Source organism: Cottoperca gobio, chromosome 20, assembly GCF_900634415.1.
Source record: "Cottoperca gobio chromosome 20, fCotGob3.1, whole genome shotgun sequence".
NCBI classification, from domain to species: Eukaryota; Metazoa; Chordata; class Actinopteri; order Perciformes; family Bovichtidae; genus Cottoperca; species Cottoperca gobio.
The window spans coordinates 7,461,692-7,477,706 of record NC_041374.1 but is presented as its reverse complement, the minus strand read 5'-3'; the positions used below and the strand labels follow the sequence as shown (position 1 = coordinate 7,477,706).

Genomic DNA, 16,015 nt, shown 5'->3' with positions numbered 1-16,015 from the left:
GTGGAGTCTGTGTGGGAAACAATGACTAAGGGAGGGAAGGAGGTAGGGAGGAGGGATCTATGTGGCACTGTGAGGTGGCCACGTAGACAGATTTACACCTGCTTTGTTTATCGTAATTAGTTCTCTGCACATAGTAACAGGGAATAGGAAAGATACAGAGAGAGAGAGAGAGCTGTGTATGTGTGAGACACTGCTGTTGCTAGGCAATGGCTTTTCCTGCTTGTTAAAATAGCAAAGTTTAGCAAGATGAGAACTCCTCTTAACCGGCCAGTAGGGGCTGCAAGTGATCAACAGTAAAGTTGTCTAGTGGCAGTAAATTAATAGTGTAAATTACAGTTGTCCCATGAATAAACACTGCAGCTCTCCAATACCGAAGAAGTTCCTGTATCTGCTGGGCAAAAAGTGAAGGGAGAGTCTGTGGGATTACAAACTGGCTTGGTTGCAAAATGAATTTACATTTATTTATTCAGTGCCTTTTTATTGGGCATCAGACTTGCATTTATGCGCGTATTAACGAACAAATTGTCACAAACATCCTCATTTTACAGCTAAACACTGAAATATGTTTTTTAACATTTGAGGCGAGAAATAAACAATGCAGTATCATAATCCTATCAGCGCTGCCTATAGTTTGATCAGAGTTCAAAAGCAGTGATTGACTGCGCTGGAGACTTCTCGGTTCTGGCTATTATGACCCACAATCCTTTGCACTGGGGATATACGAGCAAGAGGTTCAAAGTTAGAGGTGCAATGTTATGACAAAGTAGTATGTCTCAATTGTATGTTTTCTGCATGCAAGAGTGCATATGTTGTACTGTAAGTGTAGCTGCAGTACATAATTAAAGTAAAAAGAAAAAGTAACCTGTCGTGATCCTGGCTTTTAGTTTTTCTGTTTCCTGTTTTACTTTGTAAGGAACCCAAGCCTTGTGTCATGTCTTGTTCAACTGTTGGCCGGATCCTAAACTGAACTGCTCCCCTACCCAAAATTGTATAACTTGTAGTCTGCTAAAGTGATTCAGTCCTTCTCTTAGAGTGTGCGGGCCCAGCTGGTGTTTTATTGTTGTTGTTTTATTTATATTTTTTTTGATTTTTGGAAAGCTGGAGATGGAAATCACATGTTTATAAGATGTATGTATTTTATCTATTAGTTATTATCATAAATGCATTTAATGATTGATGAGTTGTGTAGCTTTTGTTTCCCTGACGAGTACTTCCTTGCGATGGCAGAGTTGGGAAACATGTCCACTGCGACTGAAATCATTGCAGAAGCTGAAGGCTACATTATTTCGGTGCAAAGCATTGACATCTTTACCTCAACTTTGGTCACTTGGTCTGCCTCCGACACAGTTGTCACAAATGAAGTCATTGACAATGTTTTTGTGCCTCTTGGTCGAGCTTGTGCTTATATGATTTTTAATGCTGGCGAACATCGCTTTTTCCGTCCTGTGCAATGCTAACATCTGAATGGCACACTTTACAAAAAGCATAAGTTTGCCCGACTCTGCTTTTTATTAAATAAGGGAAGGTCTCCTCCCATTTGGCTAGGTACTTGTATAAAGTTTTAACTTGTTTGGCAGGTACAACTCTGTCTCCATCTATCTCCTGTTCACTGTGACTCAACCATATCTCTTCTTCTTCTGTGTTATTGCTCCTGTTTTCTTCTTCTGTGTGTTTACTGGCGGATAACATTTTTCAGCCAAAGTTAAACATAATACTGCTACCTGCTTTACCCGAGGCTACTTTACAACTGTACACTTTTTTTAATAATGCCTATTTTTATTTTTGAAAGGTTAAAAATACGGGATAATTACAGGTAAATATTTAAACGGGAGGACAGCGGGATAGAGGAGAAAATACGGGATTATCCCTCCAGTAGAATTCCACACACATGGAGAATCTATGACGAAGCGCTCTGAGCCAGTTCTGCTCCATGTGGAACAACCATCTATATGTTCTGAGGCTTAGCATATTTGGTGTCATTCCGCGCACCCAAGAACAACAAGAATTGTATATCAACTTTGGTGTTATAGTTACAGTACACATGTTTTACAAAAATGGTAGCTGGTTTAATTCCGGACAGGGACCATTGTAAGGTCAGCAGGAGACTGACCACTGTTGATTGTGTTGTTTGGGTCAAAGGTCATACAGAACCTCCAGGATGGTAGCCATGGATGAGGCTTGGCTTTCACAGCTGAACTGGCAGTGCTGGCCATTCTCATTGGTCAGCCCAGGGAGACCCTTCCAAGGTGACCTAGAGGAAGGCATTGGAGAACAGAGTAGTCATTTATCACAAACATGGTTGAAACAGATTTATTAATGGTAGATATCCTTTCATTGATTTCCTACACTTATGGATTATCCCGGGAAAAACGGGAAGGTTTAATATCTTTGGACGCTGAGAAAGCTTTTGATTGTGTGGGAGTGGGAATATCTCTTTTTCACTCTAGAGAAATTTGGCTTTCGCAATAAATGTGTTACCTGGGTTAAGCTGCTCTATTCTTCTCCTCAAGCCTCAGTTAGAACAAATTATACTTAGTGAGAATACTTTCCTCTCCATAGGTCCACCAGACAGGGTTGCCCATTGAGCCCTCTGCTGTTTGCCATCGCTATTGAACCCCTGGCCATCGCGCATCGCTCTAACCCCACCGTCACTGGGATAACCAGAAATGGCACAGAACAGAGGGTCTCTCTTTATGCGGATGACCTTCTTCTGTACATTTCAAACATGGGTTTATCTATCCCTACCGCACTTGCCACACTGGACTCATTCAGTTTCATATCAGGCTATAAACCTAGTCTAGGTAAAAGTGAATTATTTCCTGTAAACGCAACCATATCTAAATACCCTTTACATAATTTCCCATTTAAAATATCTCCATATAGTTTTACATATCTTGGATTTCAAGTTACAACATTTTTTTAAAAGGCAAATTTTACACCTTGTTTAGCACATATGCAACAAGACTTTGAACGCTGGTCACTGCTCCCACTAAATGTAGTGTAATGTAGTGTATACCTATTTTCCTCCCTCAAGTGTTTTTTTTTTTTTAATTGATAGCCTGATTTTGGAGTTTATTTGGAACAAAAAACCTCCAAGATTACGTAAGAACTTTTTACGACTGGGCTTCTAACCTTAGGATCTTGCAGTACTGCCTGCTTGGTTGGCTATGGAATCTTTATCGCTTTATCCTGTATCGCTGACATCTCTTGTACACTCCCCCATCAACTTCCCCTTATCCCCCTATGTTAAAAATATAATTGTTACAACCTCCTTATTTAGAACCCGTTCAAATATTACTTTGGTTTGCAAGCTTTTTCTACCTCTGCTCCACTAGTTGTAAATCATGTTTTTCCCCCCTCCATATCGTATGGTGCATATGGTCCAACCTTGGCATTAAACAATTCAAGGATCTATATGTTGATAATACATTTGCATCTTTTCAACAGCTCTTGGAATTGTTCACTCTTCCTATACATAATTTGTTTAGATACCTGCAAATTCTTAGTTTCGTTCGCAATACATATACCCAGTTCCCTAACCTGCCTGATGAAACGCCTCTAGATGCTGTTGAGGAAAAGGTTGAAAAAAATCGGAGCTTGAATGTTGAATCAATACAGAAAACTTCTAGTTAAATCGATATATTTATTAATATGATAAGTCAAACATGGAAAATATTATTATTGATTATAATAAATATATAATAAAGAAAACACCTGTGCATTGTTTTTTTAAATATCTTTTATTCATTACACTAAATAAAATGTTGAATGTGTTCAGTTCCATACCCCATTTTCAAATACGACCAAATACTCCCTCTCTTCCTGTTAGAGGCTCAACTTTCAGGTATCAAAAGTCCCATAACCAGCCATGAAGAACCATGCGTTTGTACATTTGAATTTCTATCACTCCACCAGATAGTGACTCCCTCTCCCGTAAAAGATGCACACTAATGAACCCTGACATGTTTGATAATTAATCGTCCAACAGAACTGTAAGACCCTAATCACAGTAACCACTCTGATAATACTTTGGCCAGATTTGTAGAGGATCTTGGCACACTGTTCTTTAGCATTTACATTTCAAGCATTTATCTAACGTTGCAAACGTTGGATAAATGAAAAAAACGTTGTCAACAGGTAACAAAATAAAGGAATAACCTAACAAAATGGCTGGAAAAATGTAACATGCTTCAACACAGGCAATGAGGGGTCACTGAATGGTTTGATGAGTATAATAAAATGATGTGAATAATATAGTATGGCTTTCAGTCACTAGATCTCAACCCATCTGAACACCTATGGGAGATTATGCTACATAGCTTTCTGCAGCTAAAATAAAATGAAGGAATACCTTTTGGAAGAATACCGTTTGTCCCTCCAGTAGAATTCCACACACATGGAGAATCTATGACAAAGCGCTCTGAGCCAGTTCTGCTCCATGTGGAACAACCATCTATATGTTCTGAGGCTTAGCATATTTGGTGTCATTCCGCGCACCCAAGAACAACAAGAATTGTATATCAACTTTGGTGTTATAGTTACAGTACACATGTTTTACAAAAATGGTAGCTGGTTTAATTCCGGACAGGGACCATTGTAAGGTCAGCAGGAGACTGACCACTGTTGATTGTGTTGTTTGGGTCAAAGGTCATACAGAACCTCCAGGATGGTAGCCATGGATGAGGCTTGGCTTTCACAGCTGAACTGGCAGTGCTGGCCATTCTCATTGGTCAGCCCAGGGAGACCCTTCCAAGGTGACCTAGAGGAAGGCATTGGAGAACAGAGTAGTCATTTATCACAAACATGGTTGAAACAGATTTATTAATGGTAGATATCCTTTCATTGATTTCCTACACTTATGGGTCCTACTAGTGGTACTACAATATACACTAAGTTAAACATTCTAAAGGTCTACTGCCAGGTCAGAAGATTAGTAACAGCAATAACATGCTGACTGTAAATACCTCTCCAAATGTACGGAGTGACGAGAGAGAATGTTTTTCACCAGGTTAACAGTTTTGTCATACGTCTCCTTTCCCATTTTCTTGGCAAAGTAAAGTTTGGCACGCAGGAAGTAGCCGACGGGCCACAACCATTCCTATAAGAGAAAGTAAAAGGTGTCAGAAGCTACTGAATGGCTGCAAGAAGTACTTTTTTTGGGGAGGGGTTAACTGTACTCTTGCTTACTGGGCCTTGATGATAGTTGAAGCCCTTAGCTTGATTGAAGTTATCATTATCCAGGTTATTGTTGTAGACTCCACAGTACACCATGTCACTGCAGAAAAGTAAGATAGAAGGAGAACATCATCTGTATTGGATCAATTGCCAACAATCACATCTTGTATTGGAATGTGCACACAGCATGTTCTTTGACAATGTTCTTGCTCTTAAATGCTGAATTTGATGAAGTCTTAATTAGGTACTTTATCAAACAAATAATGTACAGAATTGAATTATTATTATTATTTTTTTTCATCAGGAGAAATGGATGAGCGATTATTTCTTTGTGGAAGTAAAAGACCAGTGTGCCTAGTTTGTGAGGACGATGAAAAATTCTCTCGAGCTTCATTACAGCACGAAACATGCCGAACTGCACGAGCTGAAAGGACGAGTGTGTTTGGATAAAGTTAACGTGTGTTTTTAGACTTAGATAAAGTGCTGCTTGAAAAAAACAAACAAGAGCCACCCCACTCAGCCGCCACTGCTCGAAAGCATTAATGTTATTCCCAGTATACACCATGAATAAAACTAATCTGAATTAATGTTAAATCACTAACGCTCTGGTCAGGACTTGGAGCAGCAGCAGACAAGCTGCACTCTGGCTGCTTGTAGCAGCATGGCTAACACCAGCAGAGCTAACACCAGCAGAGCTAACACCCAGCAGATCTAACACCAGCAGAGCTAACACCAGCAGAGCTAACACCAGCAGAGCTAACATCTGCATCACTGCTGCTGATTCAGGCTGTGTGCCTTTAAAAACCGTGGATATTGTTGCCTGAGTTTCTGGTCGACGTCGCTCCATTTATAATTTTTGACTTTTTTGCACTTCGTAGTTCTCTCCTCTCCTTTCCTCCGCTCTGTGTCTGACTGGAGGCTTTTAGTTTATTTAATAAAAGAGCACTTGTTCAATGTGAAAAGTGAGTTGTGATTTGGCGCTATATATTTATATGTATATAACAAATTTCCGGGGGAACCGTTGAGGGGGGGGGGGCAGCAGTGCCTCAGACTTGTCTTTGACACCGAATACAGTTTGAATCTCAGACTTCTTAGCGTTGCATTTGTTTAACACTCCTGAATAAAATCTATTTGTTTGCTCCCTGGGTGCATGGTGTATTAGGGCAATAACAACAAAACATTTTTTAAATAATATAATATTTATTATTATTTTGAAATGTTATGTAACTTCAATCTCAGATAATTTGAGTTTTTATAATAACATAATATAGCAGCCTAATGATAAGAAAAATATTATAAGTATTGAAATACTAAATTAATATAATCAATATATAAATACTAAGAATAATAATCAACATTAAAATTCAGGGGAGACAATTAGCCTACATTTTATTTGATGGGGGGGGGCGGTAAGGGACCTGAATAATGGATAGGGGGGCGCTGGCCCAAAAAAGGTTGAGAACCACTGATGTACAGAGTTGATTATGGCATATATACTTTACTTCTTCACTCCTCAAAAGGAAGTATTAAGCTCAGAGCAGCTGGTGAAGCCATGAACCGCCCTACTCTGCATCTTTCTGGTAAGTACTCGTTGCGTTTGTTGGTAGGATTGGTCAGGTTTAGGCACGAGGAGGGAGATTGGTCATTCTGCATAATAATTAGTGTGTGCTTCAATTTGTATTTTCAGAACAATGGGCATTTGTTTCTGGGGGTAACGGACTCTTGGACAAACAGGCTTTTGGCCCAATGGGGCAGTCTTTTTTGGACTATTGCAGTTTTTGGACAATTGGCCTTTAGAACAATTGCATGGCACCTAGCAAGGTCTACCTTGTTTGTGCTGAAAAGCTTTGCTGTTAGCAGGAGTAGTTGGTAAAGGTCTTGTACTTGGGTCAGGGCATGAAAGATCCGGTGTATTCTCCATAAACCAAATCGGGTCTAGATTTAGCTATTACAGACACGGGACTATCCTATTGTGGCTGAGACACAGCAGCGGGATAAATTGGCGGCCAACACTAAAACGGGTTATAGAGCTACTATAGAGTCTATTATGCGTTATGGTATCACTAGCTGGTTTGGAAACCTAAGATTTAAGTCAAATATTCAAATATTCAGTCTGGTCAAGACGACAGGAAAGATTATGGGGACGTCCATACCCTTTTTCTTTCAAGTGTGATATATTCTATATCTTCTGCAGATAGACATTGAAACTGTCAATATCAATGTCAATGTCAATCAATCAATGTCAATGTCAATATTCTGTCAAAAGATCAATTTCATTGTCTACTTTTACAGTGAAACGTGTGTTGCACGCCGAAAAAATAGGTGACACCTCGAATGTGTAGAAGAGAGATAGACATGCAGCTGATGCCGAGTCAACTCACTCAGGGTCCAGTGTCTTCATTCCCAAAAGCCCCAGTAACTTATTCTCAGCTACACCCAGAGCCCCCCAGGCTTTCTCCACAGTGAACAGCTCAGGCGCCTGCAACACACACACACACACACACACACACACACACACACACACACACACACACACACACACAGTTCATGATGAACCATTTCACAAACCAAACTTAAAAATGAACTTTTTGGGTGTATAATTATACAATTATGTGTGACTGTGGTGGTGGGAGGCTTGACTACTACCGCTGTATCGCTGTTCATGTTGGGAAATAAAGGTTTGACTTGACAACTTCTCTACCGTCTCCACGCACGCCCACACTGTGTCATTTTAAAGTAAAACATTTAGCAGCGGATTTTTTTTTTTTGTTCTCCCCTCTCCTTTTCTCCGCTCTGTCTCTGACTGTAGGTGTGTGTGTCGGCAGCGAAGCCCCACCCTTCGCGAAAGAGAGCAGAGGAGAATCAATCACAGAGAGGGCCAAAATTAAATACTGGGACTACGTCGAGGGCCAAACACGGTCCACATTTATTGAACACGATAGACATATTGGATAAAGTGCAAAAAGATAAGGAACATATTTAAGTAGGCTACATTCTCCTTTAATGCAGTCATAGTCAGATGTTTAGAATCTTTTCTTAGCTGCCAGTTTAATGTTTGGGGTTCTTAGCTGTGGAAACCCTCAGTGAGTGAAGGTGTGCATCAGTGAGACGACTCCTGTGTGGGCTTTTGTTCATCTTCATCACAGAGAAAAGCTGCTCACACAGGTATGTGTGCAGCATCTGAGCGGCATGATGGCGGGGTTGAGGCATCGTTTCGGGGATGAAGCTTGGAAACTGTGCAGCGCCCATACTCATACTTTGCCTTGGAGGTCAATCAGCTCCATTTGGATGTTCACAGTTGCTGTTTCCACGTCAACTGCAAACAGATTGCTGAGCAGTTCAATTTTAATTTCTGAGCTGCAAAGTCGGAAAAGTCGCTCAGTCTATCAGCAGAACTTTCCCGTGGTTTTGCCATGCATTGATTTAATTACCAAAACCGGCCGGCTTGTTATGATAGACATATGATATTTTCTCGCGGGCCGGATATAATTGCCTTGAGTTTGACACCTATGCAGTAAACACTGAAACGTGCACATAAATGAGATAAATAACATAAGCGTTTAGTTTATTTAAAAGAGCACCTGTTCAATGAAACACTGATAGCGCTTTTAGTACTCGGAGACTTATTATACTTAAAAAATGCAAGCATAAAGTTGCATTCAATTTTATTAAATATATGGCTCTCTAGGAAATATATAAAAAACATATTTGGCTTTTATGGCTCTCCCAGCCAAAAGATTCCCGACCCCTGGGCTAGCATATATTTACTTGCATTGGAAACTTATGTCTACCATGTTGTGATAATTAGTCTCATGGTATTAATGTATTATTCACTCACATTAATTATTTTTTCGTGCTGTGATTCATGAGTGCAACATATTCACCAAATGCAAGTTAAATGTTCCTGACACATTGAAATAACATCTACTGCCTTTTTTGTACATCTTATTTTTTCACAAGATACTTCTTCCAAATACTGGAGTTCCGGATTCAGAACCATTGTTCTGATGGATTACTTTATATTATTGATATGCAGAAAAAGTAACATTTTGAGATTGTGAAAAACACAACGTCCTTTCGCAAATGAAACAGACTACAACCAAGTTTCATTTGGGGCAAGTAACAGAGCAATAACAATAATTAGTGACAGTTGAAATTTAAACTGGCCAAAATGAGGGCTAAAAAGGTACCCTGAGCTGCTCCAGGGGGACTGTCCATGTAGTTCACTGTAAGAGCGTCTGTTAAATGACCTGTAATGTTGAATGTTTTCAACACTGCTAATTAAAAAGAGAAATTAAATATTAAATATTGCTAACAGATTCATTACACAAATCAGGGTATTTTATCAACCAATCTAAAAATGGAACTGGCTAATGGAACCCAATCTTTGGACTGAACCTTACCAAAAACTAAAATTTGATTTACTTGCCAAAATGCACACTCAAGCTAGCACTAGTAACTACTTACAACCGTCATGGCAATAGGGAAGTTAGTCCGTAGCTGGTAGTCACACCAGGGGCTGGAAGACCGAAAACTGTCCTTGTAGATGCCTTTTTTGTGGACCAGCTCGGGTTGTTTCCCTTCAGAGTCCTGGCGATCATGGGATATGTAGAACTTCTTCTCAAAGTTCTCTTGGATCTTCAGATCCCACTTCACATATGACACAGAAGATGTCTGTCCTGAAATTAAACATTTAGGATGAAAAAGACCATGGTTCAAAGATGGTTATAGAAAATGTAAAAGCCATTCATATGTGAAGTTAAATGATCAAACAAAGTTTATGATGATGGGATTTAGTGTCATTACCAATAATTTCAGCAGGGAGGGAACATTTGAAGCCAATATCACCCACTGAAAGCCCATTTATAACTGATATTGTAAATACTACAAAAACAGATGGTTGAGAAGCAATGTCCCTCTCTACCTCCTGATCCCACAGCCCCACGATCTTTGCAGCGGATAAGGACAAATCAAATTAAAATTTGGAATCAGTGAAAAGTTCCTTCATATCATTATAGACGTATGCGTGTGTATGTTTGTGGTAAAAAGTACATTTTGACCAGTCTGTATTCTGAACTATAGGGCTCTGGGTTCATGTAGCATTTATTTTTATTTTAGCGTAAGTTTTTATTTTTCCCAATGAGGAGAGAAAGTATGCGACCACTTAAAGATTAAGGGCTGCACCAATGTCTTTTTTCAGAGGGCTTCGACTTTATTTGTGTAGCTGCTCCAACGTTTCTAGTCTACTTTTCAAAAAGGTGCTTTGGATGAAACGCTAACATGAAGCCCTCCACAGTCCCCTGCCAGCGCTGTTCTGCCAGAGAAAAACACCATATGTACAGACACCATAGACATTCTGTTATGGAGTGTATGTGATTGACTGTACCTTCTCTGCGTATGTTGACTGCTGCATAGGGGAAGTGCCCACTGTTGTGTAGTTTCACAAGCCATCGTACAGTTGATTTACACAGGCCCACTATCTCCACTGCAGAGCCATCCCTGGATCAGACAGGCACACAGGGATATAAAGAGTTACAGTAATACTAACAGGATGCAGGTGCAAAGCTAGCTGTTACACGGCTGAAAAGAAGATTCTAACTAAAAGTACTGAGCTGTAAGTAATTTGATCTGTCAAATTTTAGTTCATCAGTAAGATCCATCAGCCTCCAGACAAACTTAATATGTACTCCAGGTGCTGACAGAACTCTAAACCTTGTTCAAACAGCTGAGGATAAAGACATGTGTCCTCTACACTGTCTTAATATCTCATTACATTAAATAGTTTATGTAACCAATTCCAATGCTGTGAACATGAAACATTACTAAACATAAAGCTAGTTATTATCCACATCAAGGAGATTTTATCTGAGCCCCTGGCTCCATCAATATTAGACAGTAAGGACATGTTGCAATTATTCATAGCGCTAACATTCTTCCAGAAGTCATTATAACTATTTGTCTGCAACTTTCTAGCCAGGGAGTCAGACCCAGTGTGGGCTTTCTTGAACTTTGCAATGCGATGAGTGACTGCTTTTGCTTTGAACAGGAAAAAAGTACTATGATCTTTTGAGATTCCCTGAGCTTGTGCAGTTTTCTTTAAAAAAAAATCCACTAGTTTCTCAGCATGGGCTGTGCGTGTTATGTGTTTAAGCTTTGATAGCTTCATGCTGTTTGCCAGTATTTCTCTCTAAACAGTCCTGCCTAGATTCTCAGTCAGATAATCTTGTGGCAAACACTTTCATCATCTTGGTTTTAACTACTTCAATGTTACTCACAGAGCCAGTGCCAACTATTCCCATATGCAGGGCCGGAACGTCAATGCTACCAAATGTAACAGACAGAAGATTATTCAGGTAGCATAATACAAATATTGGAATCTTGTCTGCCTTGACCTAGTTAAGAAGTACACCTTGAGGTAATAGTATCCTTCTGAGGACCCTTGTGCAAAACACAACATTGAATTGTCTTCAAAGAAAAGCCTCTTAGACTCCTCTATCCACTCAGATGGTAAATTATTCTAGACCAGCATAAACATTTCATCCTAGCTGAGTGTTTTAATTTGACTTACATGGAAGTTTAAATATCGTCTCTGGGAACCATCACCTTATCGTGGTGGAGAGGTTTGTGTGTCCCTATGAACCTGAGAGCTGTGTTGTCTGGAGCCTAGTGCTCCTGGTAGGGTCTCCCAAGACAAATTGGTCTCAGACGAGGGGCCACACTAAAAATGGTTAAAAAACGACTTCATGAAAAAAAGGGAAAGGAAAGGAGAGACCCTGCCCGGAGGAAGCCCGGGGCCCCCGTCTGGAGCCAGGCCCAGAGGGAGGGCCCGACAGCGAGCGCCTGATGGCCGGGTTTGCCACAGAGCCCGGTCAGGCACAGCCCGAACAAGCTACGTGGTGCCTCCCATCCATCCATCCTGTGGGCCCACCACTCATGGGAAAAACCGCTGGGGTCGGGTGCGCTGTCCCACGGGTGGCAGTGATGGTCAGGGACCTCGACGGACCAGACCCGGGCAGCAGAGGCTGGCTCTGGGGACGTGGATTGTCACCTCTCTGTGGGGGAAGGAGCCGGAACTAGTGCGGGAGGTGGATCGCTACCAGTTGGATCTGGTGGGGCTTACCTCTACGCACAGTCTTGGCTCTGGAACCGTACTCCTGGATAGGGGTTGGACTCTATTCTTCTCCGGAGTTGCCCAAGGTGTGAGGCGTCGGGCCGGGGTGGGGATACTCACTAGCCCCTGGCTGAGCGCCGCTACGTTGGAGTTCACCCCGGTGGACGAGAGGGTCGCCTCTCTACGCCTTTGGGTTATGGGGGGGAAAACTCTGACTGTTGTTTGTGCCTATGCCGCAAACCGCAGTTCGGAGTATTCTGCCTTCTTGGAGACCCTGAATGGAGCCCTGCAGGAGGCTCCAGTAGGGGATTTCGTAGTCTTGCTGGGAGACTTCAACGCACACGTGGGAAATGATGGAGACACCTGGAGAGGCGTGATTGGGAGGAAGGGCCTCCCTGATCTAAACCCGAACGGGCGTTTGTTGTTGGACTTCTGTGCTAGTCATGGAATGGCCATAACATACACCATGTTCGAACATAAGGATGCTCATAAGTGCACGTGGTACCAGAGCACCCTCGGCCAAAGGATCGATTTTGTAATCGTATCATCTGATCTGAGGCCGCATGTTTTGGACACTCAGGGTGAAGAGAGGGGCGGAGCTGTCGACTGATCGCCATCTGGTGGTGAGTTGGATCAAGGGGTGGGGGAAAACTCTGGACAGACCTGGTAAACCCAAACGGGTAGTGCGGGTGAACTGGGAACATCTGGAGGAAGCCCCTGTCCTGGGGATCTTTAACTCACACCTCCGGCAGAGCTTTTCAGACATCCCTGTGGAGGTTGGGGGCATTGAACCTGAGTGGGCGATGTTCAAAACCTCTATTGCTGAAACTGCGGTGATGAGTTGTGGTCTCAAGGTCTTAGGTGCCTCAAGGGGCGGTAACCCTCGAACACCGTGGTGGACCCCGGTGGTCAGGGAAGCCGTCCGACTGAAGAAGGAGTCCTTCCGGGTTATGTTATCCGGGAGGACTCCGGAAACAGTTGCAGGGTACCGAAGGACTAGAAGGAAAATGCTGAAATGCTGAAGGCTTTGGGTGTTGAGGGGCTGTCTTGGTTGACACGCCTCGTCAACATTGCGTGGAAGTCTGGGACAGTGCCTAGGGGTTGGCAGACCGGGGTGGTGGTTCCCCTATTTAAAAAGGGGGACCAGAGAGTGTGTACCAACTACAGGGGTATCACATTTCTCAGCCTCCCTGGTAAAGTCTACTCCAAGGTACTGGAAAGGAGGGTTCGGCCGGTAGTCGAACCTCTGATTGAGGAGGAACAATGCGGATTCCGTCCTGGTCGTGGAACAACGGACCAACTCTTCACTCTCGCAAGGATCCTGGAGGGGGCCTGGGAGTAGGCCCATCCGGTCTACATGTGTTTTGTGGATCTGGAGAAGGCGTATGTCCCCCGGGTGATACTGTGGGAGCTACTGCGGGAGTATGGGGTGAGGGGGTCACTTTTGAGGGCCATCCAATCCCTGTACCCCAAAGCAAGAGTTGTGTCCGGATACTCGGCAGTAAGTCGGACTCGTTTCCAGTGAAAGTTGGCCTCCGCCAGGGCTGCGCTTTATCACCAATCCTGTTTGTGATTATCATGGATAGGATATTGAGGCGTGGAGGAGAGGGGTTGCAGTTCGGTGACCTGAGGATCTCATCGCTGCTCTTTGCAGATGATGTGGTCCTTATGGCATCATCGGTCTGTGACCTTCAACAGTCACTGGATCGGTTCGCAGCCGAGTGTGAAGCGGTTGGGATGAGGATCAGCACCTCAAAATCTGAGGCCATGGCTCTCAGCAGGAAACCGGTGGATTGCCTACTCCGGGTAGGGAATGAGCCCTTACCCCAAGTGAAGGAGTTCAAGTACCTCGGGGTCTTGTTCGCGAGTGAGGGGACGATGGAGCGAGAGATTGGCCGGAGAATCGGAGCAGCGGGGGTGGTATTACAGTCACTTTACCGCACCGTTGTGACGAAAAGAGAGCTGAGCCAGAAGGCAAAGCTCTCAATCTACCGGTCGATCTTCATTCCTACCCTTACCTATGGTCATGAAGGCTGGGTCATGACCGAAAGAACGAGATCACGGGTACAAGCGGCCGAAATGGGTTTTCTCAGACAGGTGGCGGTCTCCCTTAGAGATAGGGTGAGACGTTGAAAGGAGCCAGTTGAGGTGGTTCGGTTATCTAGTAAGGATTCCACCTGGGCGCCTCCCTAGGGAGGTGTTCCAGGCACGTCCAGCTGGGAGGAGACCCCGGGGAAGACCCAGGACTCGGTGGAGAGATTATATTTCCTCACTGGCCTGGGAACGCCTCAGGATCCCTCAGTCGGAGCTCGAGGATATGGCCCAGAGAAGGGAAGATTGGGGTTCCTTACTGGAGCTGCTGCCCCCGCGACCCGTTCCCGGATAAGCGGTAGACGATGGATGGATGTAAGTTTAAATAACTTTTACTATCAATTTGCCGTCAGCAGCAAAATGTCAGGCTTTGTAGGTGAGCAAACTTTACTGCCGGCAGGGCAGGTTCACGGATAATACATGCCACATCTTCTACTACATCAACTACTTACTGCTTTCTTACTGTGCGGACGCTTCTCTGCTAGCTCTTGCCCCTGCTTACCTCTGCTTACATCTTTCTGCTAATATTAATTTAATTTTCATGGATATGCCCCCCTGCACAGACTGCCGTGGACATCTACAGAATATTGCAGTATTTCAAGGCAAAGGTATTTCATCTAGAAGAGAAGCAATGCAACAATACAATGGACCCCAAAGGTGAAGCTACAACTTGCCCCGGAGAACAGTCATATAAAGCACGTCTGGAATAAGCGTGGAGCAGGACTTAAAGCCACCCTTAACAAACTAGAAGAACCAGTACCAGCCACAACAAGCCTGCACACCAAGGACCCCAGTCCCTCAACTCTACCGCCAGACATGGATGAAGTTGAAATTCTGTGGAGTTGCATTGAGACACCCTACCCCCTCCCCCTCCTCCTCATCTTCCTCTCCCTTCCTCCTTTTTAACGACAGGATGAACAAATTGGTGAAAGGTGGTCTCAAACTGACACCTCAAATAACTCCCCGCTCTAAACCATCATGCCCCATTCTTCTCCCCCCTCCCAGACATCCTCCGCACCTCCCCCTTGGCTTATACCAAAAGCCTGCTCATGGACACTCAATGACATCACCCCCCCAAACTGGTCACCAAACTGTTCTAATATGTCATGCCGTTCCTGTCCTGACTACTACCAGACTAAATAATCAGCGCTCAGCACACACTGCGTCTGGTTATCTTAGATATATCAGTGCACAGCCAGGACCGGCTTTGATTCCTGTCACAGACTCCCTGCAGCTGAAAGTGGCTCTCCTGAATGTCAGATCACTGGCTAACAAATCTTTTTTGATTAATGATATGATAGTTCAAAAGAACTTGCACTGTATGTTTCTAGTTTAAACCTGGTTAAACAACATTACTGGTGTGGCAACACTGACTGAGACGTGTCCTCCAAACTATAAATACTATCAGGTAGTCAGGCAAAGTAAGAAAGGTGGAGGGATTGCCGCTATCTTATCAGCATTGCTTGTATGTAATGTCATTGACCTGGGGGAATTTACATCATTTGAATATCTTGCTATTGAGCTCAAAGCAGAATTATCTTTGCTTATCATCACATTGTACAAGCCACCAAAATATTCAGCACTATTTCTACAGGAATTCTCAGAGCTGATTTCACTCAGCATCACGAGATGTGAAAG

The 16,015-nt window shown here is 43.1% G+C and overlaps 1 protein-coding gene across 1 annotated transcript in view; it reads right to left on the bottom strand.

Annotated features, from left to right (window-relative positions):
* Positions 1–3,743: 3,743 nt before the first annotated feature.
* LOC115025484 (glycogen debranching enzyme-like) overlaps positions 3,744–16,015 on the bottom strand; it is a 52,738-nt gene continuing 40,466 nt past the window's right edge. The window contains exons 28-33 of the mRNA XM_029457778.1: positions 10,562–10,674; positions 9,643–9,854; positions 7,557–7,654; positions 5,188–5,275; positions 4,965–5,098; positions 3,744–4,759 (exon numbers count right to left, since the gene is read on the bottom strand). Coding sequence (XP_029313638.1) covers positions 4,642–4,759; positions 4,965–5,098; positions 5,188–5,275; positions 7,557–7,654; positions 9,643–9,854; positions 10,562–10,674 — 763 coding nt within the window. The 3' untranslated portion in view covers positions 3,744–4,641. The remainder of the gene's footprint in view (positions 4,760–4,964; positions 5,099–5,187; positions 5,276–7,556; positions 7,655–9,642; positions 9,855–10,561; positions 10,675–16,015) is intronic.